General features: G+C 44.0%; 1 protein-coding gene across 4 annotated transcripts in view; it reads left to right on the top strand.

Moving 5' to 3' along the window:
• arhgap12b (Rho GTPase activating protein 12b) overlaps positions 1-14,967 on the top strand; it is a 118,038-nt gene extending 103,071 nt beyond the window's left edge. For 2 of the 4 annotated variants that reach the window (XM_075452060.1, XM_075452061.1), the window contains exons 7-18: positions 807-881; positions 1,118-1,179; positions 1,273-1,354; positions 2,475-2,579; positions 2,683-2,781; positions 4,090-4,192; positions 8,119-8,238; positions 8,375-8,473; positions 10,159-10,236; positions 10,788-10,922; positions 11,112-11,217; positions 13,706-14,967. In XM_075452060.1, the coding sequence (XP_075308175.1) occupies positions 807-881; positions 1,118-1,179; positions 1,273-1,354; positions 2,475-2,579; positions 2,683-2,781; positions 4,090-4,192; positions 8,119-8,238; positions 8,375-8,473; positions 10,159-10,236; positions 10,788-10,922; positions 11,112-11,217; positions 13,706-13,880 (1,239 nt within the window). In that variant the 3' untranslated portion in view covers positions 13,881-14,967. Of the gene's footprint in view, positions 1-806; positions 882-1,117; positions 1,180-1,272; positions 1,355-1,486; positions 1,610-2,474; positions 2,580-2,682; positions 2,782-4,089; positions 4,193-8,118; positions 8,239-8,374; positions 8,474-10,158; positions 10,237-10,787; positions 10,923-11,111; positions 11,218-13,705 lie in introns of all 4 variants that reach the window. The other 2 variants (XM_075452063.1, XM_075452062.1) reach the window with 2 other exon arrangements.
• The last annotated feature ends 3,507 nt before the right edge of the window (positions 14,968-18,474 follow it).

Raw genomic sequence — 18,474 nt, 5'->3', positions numbered from 1 at the left:
CAAGCATTCTATCTGGAGGAAAGCAGGCACTGGTCATCAACTGGCTAATACCATCCCTACAGTGAAGCATGGTGGTGGCAGCAACATGCTGTGGGGATGTTCTTCAGCAGCAGGAACTCAGAGACTAGTCTGTGTCCAGGGAAAGATGAATGCAGCAATGTACAGAGACATCTTGTTGCTAACCTGCTTCAGAGCGCTCTGGACCTCGGACTGGGGCGAAGGTTCATCTTCCACCAGAACAACGACCCGAAGCGCAGCCAAGGTAACAAAGCAGCGGCTTCAGGACCACTCTGTCCTGGAGAGGCCCAACTCGAGCCCAGATTTGAACCTGATTGAACATCTCTGGAGAGATCTGAAAATGCTCCCCATCCAACCTGATGGAGCCTGAGAGGTTCTGCAAAGAAGAATGTGGGAAACTGCCCAAAGATAGGTGCCAAGCTTGTAGCATCATGCTCAAAAAGACTTGAGGCTTGATTGCTGCCAAAGGTGCTTCAACAAAGTATTGAGCAAACGCTGTGAATTCTTAATTTGAGTTTTTTTATTTCTAATAAATTTGCAAAAGATTCAAACAAACTTGTTTACCTTTGTCATGATGGGGTATTGTGTGTAGAATACTGAGGTAAAAGAGGAATTGAATCTCTTTGGGAATAAGGCTGTAACAAAGGATATTATGGAAAAAGTGTGAATACTTTCAGGATGGGATTCCAGTCCAGAATATTCCTCCATGCTCTTCTCTTGACTTCATGTGTCCTCTTGTAGTGAGCTCTGTTGTTAGCTTCTCACAGTGTTGTGCCTCTTGTTGGTAGGAGTGCGCTTCGACACCGAAGCAGAGCTCTCCAGACTCTGACTCCTGCCCCTCCTCTCCTAAGCACCCATCTACCGTTAGTATTCCTGCTGACACTGCACACCTTCCACTTCTCACTGAAACACTCCATCTGTTGCATGCTGCAGCCCACATCTAACTGCATCCAGCTCACACGTTGCCAATAACTCATTCCAAGCATTAGGGTGCCACCTGCTGGTGCGAGTTGGACAGGACAGGAGGAAACAACAGCTGTTGGCGTGTGTGTGTTTCTGTGCACGTTCTTATCTGCGTTCCTGTGTCTTTCCTCCACAGCTCTCAGAGAAATGTGGAGTCCTCAATGTCACCAAAATCACAGAGAATGGAAAGAAAGTCAGGTTGGAATGAACTTTTTAAAAGCATCCTTTATTTTACAGACTATTTTTCCAAATGTGTAGGTTGACGTTGATGTGTTTAACCCTGACAAACAGGAAGAACTGGACCTCCTCGTGGACCGTCCTGCAGGGTTCCTCCCTCCTCTTTGCAAAGGGTCAGGGGGGCAGCACGTCCTGGGTATGTATCCCATCAGCCTCTGCTGTTTCTGAGTTACGTTTGCAACATTCTCTTTGTTTCTGTATAATCACCACCTTCCAGGGGAATGTGTCATCTGTTATTTGCTCCTCTTCTCCCCCCTCCTCTCTGAAGTCCTACTACCACAGTGGCTCCATCCCAGAGCTGCTTCTCACTCTCCTCAGCAGCTGGAAGCTCTCAGTCAGGCGCCGCCCTGCTGTCTCCTATGTGAACTGCAGGCCTGTGCAGGCTGCCGCTGTATGTCCTGTTTCTGCATGTTCCTCCATGCGCCTCCTGCTCATCTCTTCCCTTCATCCCCTCTTTGACTGACCGATGTGTGTTTACATAACCTGACTTCATTTGACTCTCATTTCATTTCCATTCTCAAGAAGTTTCTGTCTCTACAAATGAAATGAGCTCCTCAGAGTATCAAACCAGCTCCAGTCTCGACTCTGAGCTTTTTTATTCTTATGGTGTGCACACTCGATGGCACGTTCCAGCTGGCTCTTTGTGCTCAGTCAGGGTTTAGAAACACACACAGCATGACTGGATCTTATTAAAGAAGCACTTCCACAAACCCCACACACACATATGTAGCAGTCCAGGTCACCAGCACTGCCAGCCCATAAAGAGGCCATATATGAAGATGAGTGGCAGTAAATCCAGAATGACATAACAATGGTCAGAGTTTGTTGATGAAAATCTCAACAACATCTAAAGCAAAGACTGTGTGTTCGTTGATATGCTGATAACAAGAACTAATGGAAAGTTTCTGCTTTTCTTCTAACACTAAATATGTATGCGTACACTTGCACGTTTCAAAATAATGTTGACAGTATGAGTCAGATATGAACTGACTCAGTCTGGGGATACAGTGGCAGATATTATTAAAAGGAACATTTTGTTTGGGTTATTATGTCAGTATTCTGTTGTTTATTGTAATATTCTGTCTAAGTGCTTTCACACTGTGGAGCGTTGGGCAGAAAGTTAAGTTCACAGCATTTTGGAATGAAACTCCTCTCCTTTCTTGTCAAACTCCTTCTGCAGAGAGCAGTGTGTCCTCATCATATCACATGTGTATCAGGCATCAGCTCTCATTCTGTGTCTTGATTCTTATTTCCAGAAGTTTGGCAGCAATCAGTCAAAGCCAGAGTTCACTGTTGATCTGCGTGGGGCGATGGTGGACTGGGCCTCCAAGGAAAAGTCCAGCAAGAAACACGTCATCGAGGTACTGTGACAGTGCTGCGGCCAGCTTTCAGCTTCTGGGCATTTTGGTCCAAATATCCAACGAGGTTGCTTATGTTTGACCTCCGGTTGTGTCCCTCCCCCAGCTGAAGACCCGGCAGGGCTCAGAGCTGCTGATCCAGTCTGAGATTGACAGCGTCATCAGTGACTGGTATTGGGCCCTCACAGAGACCATTAACACACATGTGAGTGGACATCCTCAGAGTTTTACTCTTTAATTACCATCATGTGAAAAAGATGTACCCATAATTCATTGCAGGATTTTTCCATTTTTAACAGCAGCAGAACTGAAATCCCAATAAACACCAGTCTAAAAAAACTTGAACAAAAAGATGGGATATAAGACAAAAACGGCCATCTTATTAACATCAGATTTATTGTTACAAACACACGAAATATGTCCTCCGCTTTGAACCCATCCAGGTTGGCACCTGTTGACACACACGTGCACATGCACAGGGTCACATACTCAGAGGCAGATGCCAGACACTCAGTGGGTCTACATGATGAGATTAATTCGGTCATAGCTATAGTTGGATGATGCTCCTTACACCCTTACAGCGAGCGTGCGAATCTGAGGTAAAACGACAGCGAAATGTTGCGCGAGGGTGTCCTCATATGCAGCGCTACGATTTTGGCGCGAGTGATTCTATTGGTTCAGAATCCAAACCATTCAATCCTCGATAAGAAGAAATCAAATCACCAATAAGAAGTGTTTAGGGTTATGCGAGCAAGGGTAATTCTCCTTGGATATATGGCGGTGAATGAATGGGATCAGAGGCACAAAGCGTGTCATACCCCGGTACGATAGGTGGCGCTGTACCCATTCCAGCTGTTGCTAATAGAGCCACATCCTGTTGACCTCTTCACCAACAACAACAACAAACTCAGGCATTGGAGAAAGATGGAGAACGCAGAGCCAGATGAAGCTACGTCCCTCTACATTTGGTCTGTGATGAGCTGCTTGTTGCACAAACTCGATGCCCAACGGAGCATTCTCCATCGCGTTGTTTGTTTCTTTCTGACGGCGACAACAACAGGAATATCGTCTCCTTTGACTTCCGGGTCACGACCCCGGGAAAACATCTGGAGCATGCGCAGAACGCAAAGTCTGATTCACCACGTGCTTCAGCGTCTACAAGCAGGTTTAGAGTGACTTTCAACCCAGTTATCCCGGGGTCTTAACCTGATCCAATTTCTTGTCAGATTAAGGTGTTTACATGAATTTAATAACTCAGTCTGATTGTAATTTATCCAATAATCCAATCCTTTCAGTGCCATGTAACCCCACTGACTGGAGCGGTTGGCAGCCCGGGGAGCATGGTGGTACAGTGCCTTGCTCAAGCGCACCTTGTGACAAAGAGGTGGACTGACTCCTCCAGCTGTCACCAATCTTTTTTGAGTGGCAAGAATGGGAATTGAACCGCCAACCTTCCGGTTATTGGACCCTCATCTGACCCAAGTTAATCTTAAATATGCTTCCTTTGGTCCAGGCGTGGGAGTCAGATGAGGCCATTGAGGAGGATATGCCAGAGTCCCCAGGAGCTGAGAAACAGGACAAAGAGAAGGACCACAGAGACTTCAAGAAGAACAGAGGTGAGACAAGCTGAGTCTGATAATGTCTCCATGGTAACACATTGAACAGGGAGTACATACAGGAAATACACAGTATTTCTATGCTTGTAGAACCACCTTTAGTAGCAACAACTTGAGGCCAATGTTTTCTGTGTCGTTATCAATCTCTTATATTGACATGGGGGAGTTTTTGCCCACTCTTCTTAACAATCTTGCTTACAGGTTTGCGGGCAACCCTCGATCCACATCCCCTGTGAGCTTCCAACACAGCATTTCAATCAGATTGAGATCTGAACTTTAACTGGACCACTGCAACACCTTGAATCTTGTTTTTCAGCCATTGTGTGCTTGAGATCACTGTCCTGCAGGTCCTGTGGCTGCAAGACAAGCCCAAATCACCCTACCCCACCTGTTGTGAAGAAAAGAGAAGTCGGACTCACCTTTGCAGCCTCTTATGGGGAATTTATTAACAGGGACAACATGGAACATATTACATGGCAGCATACACAGAATTCCTGACGACAACAACTTGTGAGATCCTCTCATACTTCCTGTTATCGCTCTGTGCGTACGTGGCCAAAACCCAATCTTTGTCCGGCACCACTGTGTCTGAGATTGCAACAACATCTTCTGTCATCCCCTCATGACATAATGACAGAGAACATGGCCAGGCCCTACTCCCTCCCACACATCCCACCCTCCACCACCGTGCTTGACAGCTGGTATGAGGTGTTTGTGCTGATATGCTGATATGTTTGGTTTTCTCCAAACGTGCTGCTGTGCATTATGAGCAAACATCTCCCCTTTGGTCTGGTCTGTCCAAAGGACAATGGGCCTCATGCAAGAAAATTTTCGTATTCTTATTCTAAATTTCTCTCACTTTTTTCGTACGAACACGCCACGTCAGATTCAACAAACGCTCTTAACATCGGAAAAAGTGTGTAAACGACCTGCGTAAATGTTGAATGCCACCCATGCGTATTTAAGTTCACGTGCACGAGGATAGTAGATTTGCATACTCCACGCCCAAAATGATACCATATAAGGCTGTGCTTCCTCTCTCCTGTGCCAGGAAGTGTTGAGTGTTGAGGATGAGAATGGCATCAAGGTGCAAAAAGAACAACTTTAGGGGCTCTGAGACTGAAGTTCTGCTTTCAGAGATGCAGAAAGGAAAATCTGTCATTTTTAGCAGTGTCAGAAGTGGAATTACGGGACCTGCTAAAGCCAAGAAATGGGAAGTTATTACGAGTGCTGTTAATTCTGTGTCACCTGTAGTTCGTAATGTCACCGAAATAAAGAAGAAATGGTTTGATATGAAAGTGGCTTAAAAAAAAAAAAGTCTCGCCATGGCCAGGCGCTGAATGACTGCAACTGCACGGGTGCGCGTATGACGGTCGTTGTACGAGCGTCCCTGTCTCTTTACAGATCTAACTAAGGGTGTCAATAGCCAGGGGCCTAAAGCATATACTCGACCACCCATTCTACTTTTAGAAACTCTGGGAACCTCAAGTAAACCTGCAGTTTGGGAACAAAGTGCTCTGTTAGGAAAATATCTTACAATGAGATCTTTAAGATATGATGGAGCTCGGTCATTAAGAGCTTTATATGTAAGGAGAAGAATCTTAAATTCTATTCTGAATTTAACAGGGAGCCAATGAAGAGAAGCTAAAACTGGAGAAATATGATCTCTGCTGTTAGTTCTCATCAGAACTCTGGCTGCAGCATTTTGGATCAGCTGGAGGCTTTTCAGAGAATATGTGGGACAGCCCAATAATAAAGAATTACAGTAGTCCAATCCTGAAGTAACAAACGCATGGAGCAGTTTTTCTGCATCACTCTGAGACAAGATGTTCCTGATTTTAACAATATTACGAAGATGAAAGAAGGCAGTCCTAGAAACCTGTTTTATATGCGAGTCAAATGATAAGTTCTGGTCAAAAATAACTCCAAGGTTCCTCACTGTAGAACTAGAAGCCAAGGAAATACCATCTAGAGTAACTATAAGCGCTCAGGTCCAAAGATAACGACTTCAGTTTGTCTGAATTTAGAAGCAGACAGTTCTGAGTCATCCAAGTCTTTATGTCTTTAAGACATGCTTGTAGTCTGACCAACCTATTGGGTTCATCTGGTTTTATAGATAAGTACAACTGAGTATCATCAGCATAGCAATGGAAATTTATCTGTCTTTAGCTGTCTAATAATGTTACCTAATGGAAGCATGTATAAAGTGAAAAGAATCGGTCCAAGCATAGAACCCTGAGGAACTCCATGACTTACTCTGGTTTGTGAGGAAGATTCTTCATTTACAAGAACAAACAAAGATAAATATGACTTAAACCAGCCTAATGCAGTTCCTTTAATCCCAATAACATGTTCAAGTCTCTTTAATAAAAGACTTGCTAAGTCATCCAAAAGTAGCAAGTCAGCCGCTGGTTACGCTTCCCATTGACCTTGTTATATACAGAGTCAACTTAACCTTCAATTAGTGCATAATTTAAGTCAAACAGAATAATGTCAGCATCATTATGGGGTATAATGTATATATTTATTCATGTTTGCTTCAAAGTAATTAAATATACAATCCATTCAGTGGCAGACTGCTGTCTCAATCCTGCTCCACCAACAGACTCAAAAACTCTTTTGTTCCTCTGGCCGTACAACAGCTCTGTGATGGCACTTCTGAATTTCACTGATCACTTTACATTTCACTTTCGTCTCACTTCACTGGTCACTTTATATTTTTAAACAGTTTTTTAAATTCTTAGATTGTTTTTATTATTGTATAAACATTTATTGCTTTATTATTTCTGCTAGTGGATGCTTGAATTTCCTTCGGGATCAATAAAGTATCTATCTATCATTAGTCAAGCAAACTTGATTGGAAAAACAGCAGGTCTGGATCACTGGTAAATTCTGTTCATAAAAAGAAAGAGAATTCAAAATACAAAAAAATTGGGGAATGCGCAAGTTCTGTTAAATAACTCTTACGCACGATTTAAGAACAAATCTGTGCGTACGAAATGGTTGTTGCATGAGGCCCAATGTTCCAGAAGTCTTGTGGTTTGTTCAGATGCAGCTTTGCAAACCTAATCTGAATTCAGTCTTTTTCTAACTGTGCTGTCATGACCTTTAACCTTTAACATGCTAACTGAGGCCTGCAGAGTCTGAGATGTAGCTCTTGGCTTTCTGACCTTGGGGTGACCTTTAACCTTTAACATGCTAACTGAGGCCTGCAGAGTCTGAGATGTAGCTCTTGGATTTCTGACCTTGGGGTGACCTTTAACCTTTAACATGCTATTTGAGGCCTGCAGAGTCTGAGATGTAGCTCTTGGGTTTCTGACCTTGGAGTGACCTTTAACCTTTAACATGCTAACTGAGGCCTGCAGAGTCTGAGATGTAGCTCTTGGATTTCTGACCTTGGGGTGACCTTTAACCTTTAACATGCTATCTGAGGCCTGCAGAGTCTGAGATGTAGCTCTTGGGTTTCTGACCTTGGGGTGACCTTTAACCTTTAACATGCTAACTGAGGCCTGCAGAGTCTGAGATGTAGCTCTTGGCTTTCTGACCTTGGGGTGACCTTTAACCTTTAACATGCTATCTGAGGCCTGCAGAGTCTGAGATGTAGCTCTTGGGTTTCTGACCTTGGAGTGACCTTTAACCTTTAACATGCTAACTGAGGCCTGCAGAGTCTGAGATGTAGCTCTTGGGTTTCTGACCTTGGGGTGACCTTTAACATGCTAACTGAGGCCTGCAGAGTCTGAGATGTAGCTCTTGGCTTTCTGACCTTGGGGTGACCTTGCTGGGACGTCCACTCCTGGGAAGATTGACAGCTGTCCTGAATGTTTTCCACCTGTGAATAATCTTTCCCTCTGTAGAACGATGGACTCCAGATAGTCTTCTTTCTCATATCACTGTATGTCTATCAGTGTCTTCCTGTCTTCCCTCAGTGATGAAGACTTCAGTGAGCATGGACTCATCAGACCAAAAGAAAACCAGGATGAAGCTGAAGAAGTTCCTGACACGGCGGCCCACATATCAGGCTGTCCGTGACAAAGGATACATCAAAGGTATCGTCCTGGATCCAGTGGCGAACCCCCAATCTACAAATATGTTAAATGTCACAGAGCTGAAATGCAGCCAGTTTTTGGTGGCCATGTACAAGACAGGATGAAGTTGAGTTAATGTGTGTTTGTGTGATCACAGATCAGGTGTTTGGCTGCAGTCTGACCAGTCTGTGCCAGCGGGAGAACACATCTGTGCCGAACTTTGTTCAAATGTGTATCGACCATGTGGAGAACACAGGTATGATCAACAGCCACCTGGTCCCGTATGCCTCTCACACGTTCTCCCTTTTAATTCATTTCATGGCCTTTAGACCATGTGTGGAGTGGCTCCTGTTCAGGTTTCAGAAATGTCACAGAGTTCAGTGAATTAATGCAGGTAAAGGTTAGGTTGCCTCATTTTAAGATCCAGTGTTCCTGCCAATCCCAACGGCTGGGTGAATAATGGTTCAATGCTGCAGAATAGTCCCAGAACTCATTGAGAAGCAGCAGGCTTAAAGAGGAGTGTTGGCTGCAGAGCTGCATATCTGGACAAAGCGGAGCAGAAAGAGTATTCCTGTAGATGTGGGATTCAAATGGAAGTATGCTTCCATCTGACAGTGCTCAGCACGTATTTGAGATTGTTCACACTGTTAAAAGAATGCAGCCTGGACCACTTGGACACGTGGGCTGAGTCATCTCTGAGTGATCTGTGTGTGATCTGTGTGTGTGATCTGTGTGTGTGATCTGTGTGTGTGATCTGTGTGTGTGATCTGTGTGTGATCTGTGTGTGTGATCTGTGTGTGTGATCTGTGTGTGTGATCTGTGTGTGATCTGTGTGTGATCTCTGAGTGTGATCTTTGAGTGTGTGATCTCTGTGTGTGATCTCTGTGTGTGATCTCTGTGTGTGATCTTTGAGTGTGTGATCTCTGTGTGTGATCTCTGTGTGTGATCTGTGTGTGTGATCTGTGTGTGATCTCTGTGTGTGATATCTGTGTGTGTGATATCTGTGTGTGTGATCTCTGTGTGTGTGATCTGTGTGTGTGATCTCTGAGTGTGTGATCTCTGAGTGTGTGATCTGTGTGTGTGATCTCTGTGTGTGATCTCTGAGTGTGATCTGTGTGTGATCTGTGTGTGATCTGTGTGTGATCTGTGTGTGTGATCTGTGTGTGTGATCTCTGAGTGTGATCTGTGTGTGTGATCTGTGTGTGTGATCTGTGTGTGTGATCTGTGTGTGTGATCTTTGTGTGTGATCTGTGTGTGTGATCTGTGTGTGTGATCTCTGTGTGTGATCTGTGTGTGTGATCTTTGTGTGTGATCTGTGTGTGATATCTGTGTGTGTGATCTGTGCGTGTGATCTCTGTGTGTGATCTGTGTGTGTGATCTGTGTGTGTGATCTTTGTGTGTGATCTCTGTGTGTGTGATCTCTGAGTGTGTGATCTGTGTGTGTGATCTCTGAGTGTGTGATCTGTGTGTGTGATCTGTGTGTGTGATCTCTGTGTGTGATCTCTGAGTGATCTGTGTGTGTGATCTTTGTGTGTGATCTGTGTGTGTGATCTTTGTGTGTGATCTGTGTGTGTGATCTTTGTGTGTGATCTGTGTGTGTGATCTTTGTGTGTGATCTTTGTGTGTGATCTTTGTGTGTGATCTTTGTGTGATATCTGTGTGTGTGATCTGTGTGTGTGATCTCTGAGTGATCTGTGTGTGTGATCTCTGAGTGATCTGTGTGTGTGATCTGTGTGTGTGATCTGTGTGTGTGATCTGTGTGTGATCTGTGTGTGTGATCTTTGTGTGTGATCTGTGCGTGATCTGTGTGTGTGATCTCTGGATGAATGCTCAGCTTGTGATGGGATCACCCCAGATGGAAGCGAATGCCAGGCGTGATCAGCACACATATAATGTAAACTGACTGTGTTCGTCCCACCACCTCTCCTGACTCCCCTGCAGGTCTCAATATTGACGGCCTATACAGAGTAAGCGGCAACCTGGCAGTGATCCAGAAGCTCCGATTTGCTGTTAATCATGGTAGGTTTCCACTGCAGCGCCTCCTGATCACCAGTAAATGCCCTCATATCGCTCCCAGCCCCCACAGACGGTATTTATGCAGAGAGTCAGACGCGCAGTTCTCCAAAAACGTAAAAATAGCGTAGATTTCAAAGATTCGACAAGTTAGTCAAATGCTGACTGGTTGAATGTTAGCTGGAAGAGGACAACATCAACAGGTTTCAGAGCAAAGAAGATGGAGCACCAAACATGTGAATGACAAAGTGCAGGTGAACAGTTCAGACAGCAGCTACTCTGGGAATACTTTGCCGCTTAGTTTTACTTCGTCATAAAGCAGATCTTTGTCCACTTTGACTTTTCCATAGCAGAGCAAGGCTAAAGGACCAGCAGCAGCAGCAACATAACTGAGAGCACTGCTCAGATTGTTCTACTTATCTATTAGTGCCCCCAAGTGATAGGAGGATACTTTTAGATGTAGGTGTGTGAAGCTCCAATGTGCAGAGCCCACAGAAGTATGTTTGGGATCAGTATATTATTAATGATCTCTTCTGGTCTTATTTGGCTTGTGTTAGATGAGAAGGTGGATCTAACTGACAGTAAGTGGGAGGACATCCACGTCACCACCGGAGCGCTTAAGATGTTCTTCAGGGAACTTCCTGAGCCTCTCTTCTCTTATGGCTCCTTCAGTGACTTTGTGAACGCCATCAGTAAGTGACTTGTTCAATGTTTTACAGCTCATCTGTGTTCTGAAGACACATGACACCATTAAAGTATTCAAGGCCCAATGAAGCAGAACTCTGTTGGGGTTAAAAGATGTTGTTACATGATGCTTTAGTTTTTAATGTGGCCACAAGATGGCAGTCTGCACATATTCATTTGCTGTTTCTCTGCTTCAGAATGCTCAGACTACAAGCAGAGAGCAAATTCTATCAAAGACTTAATCAAGAAGCTGCCAAAACCCAACCATGATACAATGCAGGCTCTCTTCAAACACCTGCACAGGTAGGAAGAGTACACACTGTGTATCCACTGCTTACTGACTTTACTCACAGTTTAGCAACAAAGTCTAAGATGATCTCATGGAAGACCTCCACTGACATTGAGACTCATTAGTTTAACTGCAGAGATGCTTCCCAACTGTTGTTTATCCCAGCCCAGCAGTGGAGGATGGATGGATGGATAAATAGATGCATGGGTGGATGGATAGATACATAGATTGATAGATACTGTATTAATCCTGAGGGAAATTCAAAGTATTCATCAGCTACATAGATGCCTGAAGGCAGGTTAGTATCTACAGCAAACAAAAACAAAAGTTCGTAACAACATACATGATGTAAATATATAAAATAAATAAATATAAAAATGTGCTCATGTGCTAACAGATATGCATATGGGTTTAATCATGATCCTCCCTGGCCACCCAGTGAAGAGTTATACAGTCTTAAGGCCGGGGGGACAAAAGTTTGAGTCTGTTTGTGCAGCATCAGATTTCTAGAAAAACTGATCAGATTCTCAGGTTTGTTTTAAATTCAATTCATTTTTATTTATATAGCGCCAAATACAACAAATGTCATCTCAAGGCACTTAGATAATAAAGTCCAATTCAAGCCAATTGGAATTCAATTAATTGTAATCATAATTATTCATATAATAATCCAATTCGTTCATATAGAGCCAATTCAATAACTATTTCCTAGCTAAGGAAACCAACAGATTGCACTGAAACTTGTCTTCTGTCCAATCTCCCGTCCTGAGCGTGCCTGAGGCGACTGTGGAGAGAAACGACTCCCTTTGAACAGGAAGAAACCTCTGGCAGAACCAGAACCAGGAAGGGTGGCCATCCGCCTCCACCAGCTGGGGTTTGAGAAGACAGAAAAGAGGGGACAACAAACACTGTAACACCATTCAAAGCATATCTGTTGGAACAGGGAAACACGAGTTAATGACCACAATAATGTCACATATACATAAAGAGAGTAAAGTGAGGAAAGGTGTGACAGATGAGGCCCCCCAGCAGTCTGGGCCTATAGCAGCTTAACTATGGGATGTTTCAGGACCACCTGAGCCATCCCTAACTATAAGCTTTATCAAAAAGGAAAGTTTTAAGCCTGGTCTTAAAAGTGGAAAGGGTGTCTGCTTCCCGGACATTTACTGGCAGCTTATTCCACAAGAGAGGGGCCTGATAACTGAAGGCTCTGCCTCCCAAACTGGCAGCTTATTCCACAAGAGAGGGGCCTGATAACTGAAGGCTCTGCCTCCCAAACTGGCAGCTGGTTCCACAGAGAGGGGCCTGATAACTGAAGGCTCTGCCTCCCAAACTGGCAGCTGGCTCCACAGAGAGGGGCCTGATAACTGAAGGCTCTGCCTCCCATTCCACTTTTAGAAACTCTGGGAACCTCAAGTAAACCTGCAGTTTGGGAACGAAGTGCTCTGTTAGGAAAATATCTTACAATGAGATCTTTAAGATATGATGGAGCTCGTTCATTCAGAGCTTGTTTCAATCCTGACTTTCTTATTTAATTTGGAGGTATTTCTTTTCAACGTCCTTAGTGTTCCTCATTAAATTGAACAAGGCTCGTTAGCTATCTCTCCGGAGATGTTTGCTCGGTTTTGTTTTGATGTTTCACAAACTAAGATATAATAGCAATGTTTTGTAGTATTACGGTAGTTCCAGTTCTGCCACATACATTGAAAATATTACCCAGATGAGTAATTAAAAGGTTATTTTTCTAGAAGATCCCTGACACCTGAGCTAACACATTGATCCGTGTTCCAGTATGCTCCGAGCGTCATAAAGTTATCGGGGTTTGGGTTAATTAGCTGTGTTTAAGGAACAGCAGCCTGGTGAAAATGTGATGAAGCCATGAAGGAAGAACGATGATGAAAGTTTAAACTCTGCTTTATTGTGGATCTTCCATGCTTCCACGCTTGTGCTCGGACACTCTGTCTGATCCAGTTGGACTGCTTGAGTTGTAAGCGCTGTTTTCCAGTGGAGCTGAACCTGAGCTGTTCAGCTGTTTGACTGTCAGAGTGAGCCGTTCCTCCCACTGATCATTCTGTGGCCACACAAACCTCAGCCACTGTGTATTCTTAGCCCAACGCAGCCAGTGGCAATATCATATGTTCACAATGACATTTGCTTAGGTTTCCAATTTGCATTTATATAGCAGTGTGTTTGCTGTAATTCAGTACCTATGAAGTGGTGTTTTATAGCGTGACATTCAGTATATGGAGGTTTACGTACACCAGCAGGCGGATTTAATCTTCCTTTTTCTTCCTTTCCATGAATATCTTATTGTTTTGTGCATCTACATGCAAGGATGTAGATTCTATTTTAAAAGGCTATTATGTTGTTGCCTGGAGCTTGTTGTCGGGTTAGTGTGTGTGTGTGTGTGTGATGTTGTTTCTCTTGATGAAACCCTGAAGCTGCACTGAACCTTAAACCATTCCTGACTAATCTCATCTCTTGTTCCAATCCTCTCGCCAGAGTGATAGACCACGGAGAGGCCAACCGCATGACTACCCAGAGTGTGGCTATTGTGTTCGGACCCACGCTGCTGCGCCCTGAGACGGAGACGGGCAACATTGCGGTCCACATGGTCTACCAGAACCAGATAGTGGAGCACATACTGCTGGAGTATGAGAGCATCTTTGGGAGGTAGAAGAGGAGTTTGCTGGGCTTTTCATTCGTGGACTTTCGTTTCTCTGACTGGACTGAACAATGCTGTGGACCAAGCAGTTGGGGAAAAAAATCTTAAGTTACGTACAGTACAAAAGTGTTGCACTTCCAAATCTTCTGGAGAAAAAGACAGTTTCAGATCTCAGTGTGAGCAGCAGGCCGATGAGCAGCTCGCTGCTGTGATGCTGTGTGCTCCTCCAGTTCCTTTGGATGCTGTGTTTTCACACATCCTGGATCCCTGGGGCCAGTAAACACCAAGCAGAGTCTCCTGGGATGGGATGGGACGTGTAGCTGAGGGCAAACCTTATGGACTGACCGGGTCGCCTGCACACCCCACTCACAGGGGGCCAAACCTGAACGGGACCCTTAGTCTGGGATGTGTAAGCTCTCTGCTTTGGAATCAGGTGGAACGATATTAAGAGACTTCTCACAATCTTCCCTTACTTTAGAAACACCATCACCACCTCCTCACCCATGTGTTCAACCAGTGTCTGCCATAAACTGAACAGAAGCACCCTGTGACCCCCCCCCCTGTGTGTGTGTGTGTGTGTGTGTGTGTGATGAACACTGAGCAGAAGCCTCCCATCTCATCACTTTGTACAGACTGTGTGCCGTGTAGTGTTTCGGTGAAGTCTCTGTTGAGCTGCTGGGGGATGGCCAGCTCTGTCCTGGTGTTATTGGACATTTCTGGCACCATTTCACCCAAACTGTGAAGCCCCTTCCTCACAGAAGCTGGAGGTGCTGCAGATGTTGCATGGGGGTGTATGGCTGTTAGAATGCAGAGACTAGCCTTTAAGAGTCTTTGCACAATGACAGAAACTAGTGCTTGCTCTAGCGACTGAGGTTTGTCAGCTCTGATGGGGAACGATTTGGATTTTGTACATTTGAATTTAAACATGAGAACACACAGAATGTGGGAAACAACAAACATGGTGGATTGTTACTTTTCTTTGCAGGTGTGTGTGTGTGTGTGTGTGTGTGTGTGTGTGTGTGTGTGTGTGTGTGTGGTGTTTGTGCATGGTCAGCTGCACTTTCTGAATGTAACTTTCAGGCTAACTGTTGTTTGTGAAATTGTTCTGTCTAATAAAAAGACAAACTAAATGTTGGTATGCTTTTGTCTCCTCTTGCTAACCTTGAATCAGCTCTACCCACCCCCCAGCTTTAATTACATAATTGAATTAATCTACTCAACAGGGTTATCCTGCTTATTGCAACGACTGATTAAGCTTTCACATCTCAATAAATTCTATTCATACCTGTTCATTCTGAAATGAACTGAGATGTATTTTCAGAGGTTTCTTGAATACAGCACAACCTCTGCCACCCAGCCTCCATTAATCTGCTCTCCAGAGCTCTACGATAGTGGTTTTGTCATTACTCCTCAGGTCAAACGCGCCTGCAGACCTGAAGGGTGTGGATTAATTGATGTCTAATTAGATAATTGCCACGGTGCCAGGTTTGATTAAGAAGCAGGAGGCAGAGTGAGTGCTGATCCATTCAGCTTTCGTGTGTGTGTGTGTGTGTGTGTGTGTACAGGGAAATGTGCTTCTGATGTAGAACATATCTGTCATTAAAAGGGAGAAATGTTTGAAAAGATTATCTGTGAGACATCAAAATGATGAGTTCAATATTTGGTTAAATGATGACAAATCCCCTTTAGATCCAATATGTGAAGATGAGTGTTGTGTGCAGTTGTTTTCAGTCTCCTCACAGAAAGTGGACCTGTTGGTCAGCTGGGCTCACTGATGACTCTAAAGTCTTCTGAGGAGTAAGTGTTGCTATTCCGTTTGTTTTCTCTACATAGACAGTTCCACATCCTTGAATTCAAAGTTTCATCTGATCTTCCCCACACTGGTACCTACCAGACTGCTGGTAGGTACCAGCTTTCTTCATAATATTGTTAAAATCAGGAACATCTTGTCTCAGAGTGATGCAGAAAAACTGCTCCATGCGTTTGTTACTTCAGGATTGGACTACTGTAATTCTTTATTATTGGGCTGTCCCACATATTCTCTGAAAAGCCTTCAGCTGATCCAAAATGCTGCAGCCAGAGTTCTGATGAGAACTAACAGGAGAGATCATATTTCTCCAGTTTTAGCTTCTCTTCATTGGCTCCCTGTTAAATTCAGAATAGAATTTAAGATTCTTCTCCTCACATATAAAGCTCTTAATGACCGAGCTCCATCATATCTTAAAGATCTCATTGTAAGATATTTTCCTAACAGAGCACTTCGTTCCCAGACTGCAGGTTTACTTGAGGTTCCCAGAGTTTCTAAAAGTGGAATGGGAGGCAGAGCCTTCAGTTATCAGGCCCCTCTCTGTGGAACCAGCTGCCAGTTTGGGAGGCAGAGCCTTCAGTTATCAGGCCCCTCTCTGTGGAACCAGCTGCCAGTTTGGGAGGCAGAGCCTTCAGTTATCAGGCCCCTCTCTTGTGGAATAAGCTGCCAGTAAATGTCCGGGAAGCAGACACCCTTTCCACTTTTAAGACCAGGCTTAAAACTTTCCTTTTTGATAAAGCTTATAGTTAGGGATGGCTCAGGTGATCCTGAAACATCCCATAGTTAAGCTGCTATAGGCCCAGACTGCTGGGGGGCCTCATCTGTCACACCTTTCCTCACTTTACTCTCTTTATGTATGTGTGAAAATATTGTGGTCATTAACTCGTGTTTCCCTGTTCCAACAGATATCCTTTGAATGGTGTTACAGTGCCCCCCCCCCTTTCTGTCTTCTCAAACCCCAGCTGGTGGAGGCGGATGGCCACCCTTCCTGGTTCTGGTTCTGCCAGAGGTTTCTTCCTGTTCAAAGGGAGTCGTTTCTCTCCACAGTCGCCTCAGGCACGCTCAGGACGGGAGATTAGACCGAAAAAGAAAAAGTTTTCAGTGCAATCTGTTGGTTTCCTTAGCTAGGAAATTGTTTTTGAATTGGCTCTGTATGAACGAATTGGATTATTTTATGAATAATTATGATTACAATGAATTGAATTCCAATTGGCTTGAATTGGACTTTATTATCTAAGTGCCTTGAGATGACATTTGTTGTATTTGGCGCTATATAAATAAAAATGAATTGAATTGGTACATACCAGACTGCTGGTACGTACCACGACTTCTGACTGCTGGTAAATCCTTTTCCTTGACATCTTTAGTAAGATGGACAGAGGAGTGCAGACCACCCTGACACACAGCTGGGATGTGGTCAACAGTAGTGAAACTATGGCTGTTCAACAACATTCCACAAAAAGCACATTAGGTACTATACTAATAAAGTCTAGTGTCATACTGTTTCACACGTAAGGGGTGCTAAAGGCCCCCAATTCAAGGTCACAGGGGGGCTGGAGCCTATCCCAGCTGCCACGGGCTGAGAGATGGGGTACATCCTGGACGGGTCACCAGTCCATCACAGGGCCACACAGAGACACATGAGACAAACAAGCATGCACACGCACACACTCACTTTTAGGGTCATTTTAGGATCAGCAGTTAATCTAACTGTTTTCAGACAGGGAGCTGGAGTGGTGCTAAAGTGATAAACCAGCTGCAGCCACTTTATATTGAACTGCGTGAAGTGTCGCAGCTTTTTTCATTAAACATAGTTGGAACTATTCCAAATATCTCACTGTGTCCAGTTGGTCCATGTTTGGATGCCATCGTTGTTGATTTGAGGTGTTTTGTATTGCTTGTCCATTATTTACTAGGCTAATAGTCTTTTCAGATTGTTGTTCTACAGCTTTCAATGGTCATAACCTTCCAGTATTATTGTTTGCTGTCTGAGAAAGGTGCTATATGAATACATAATTCTGATAGTCTAACTTAAACGTCAGAAGTTTTACTTTTGTTCCTTTGTCAGATATTTTGAATAACTGAATGTATTTCTGATTAACCACGTTTTTATACAGCTTTTAGACTTGGTCTCATGCTTTGCGTCTTGCGAATGTAATGGATGATGATGATGATGATCACCAGTTTATGTGAGGAAAAACATGCCTTATAAAGGTCAACAGCTGCTTCCAGAAAGCACTCAGTCAGTTATTTGGACTGGAGCTAGTTGTGATTGAAGATGTGGTTCTTAAAACACAAAATGAAATGACCCAAGGGTGACATGATGGTGCTTTCAGCAGCAGTCCTTCATGTTAATCTCATGTTTTACAACACAGGAATGAGAGATGATAAAACCCTCCTCTTGCTTGGATCCATGATCCTCATCAGGTGAATAACTGCACCTGAGAGACCTGATGGCACAGGAAGCTTTAACACCAAGCCACTGATCTGAGTTTGAAAGACAAAAAGTCTGACAGTATGTCTCCACTCAGCTTCGTTCAGGAGGGATATTTCTGTATATATACTGTATTTAAATGAGATATTTAATAATATCTGGCATACGTTTGTCATCACAGTCAAAATCAACTTGTTGTTTAAAGATTCTACACTCACCACTGCTCTTTAAACTCCACGTTTGCCCCCTCCCCTCTCTCAGTTAATTCACTACAAAAGGTTTGACTTATGGGGCCGCACGGTGGTTAGCACCGTCTCCTCACAGCAGAAGGTTCCAGGTTCAACTCCCGGCTGGTTCTTTCTGTG

Source organism: Odontesthes bonariensis, chromosome 20 (assembly GCF_027942865.1).
Source record: "Odontesthes bonariensis isolate fOdoBon6 chromosome 20, fOdoBon6.hap1, whole genome shotgun sequence".
In the NCBI taxonomy this organism is placed as follows: Eukaryota; Metazoa; Chordata; class Actinopteri; order Atheriniformes; family Atherinopsidae; genus Odontesthes; species Odontesthes bonariensis.
This window is presented reverse-complemented; position numbering and strand designations above follow the sequence as displayed.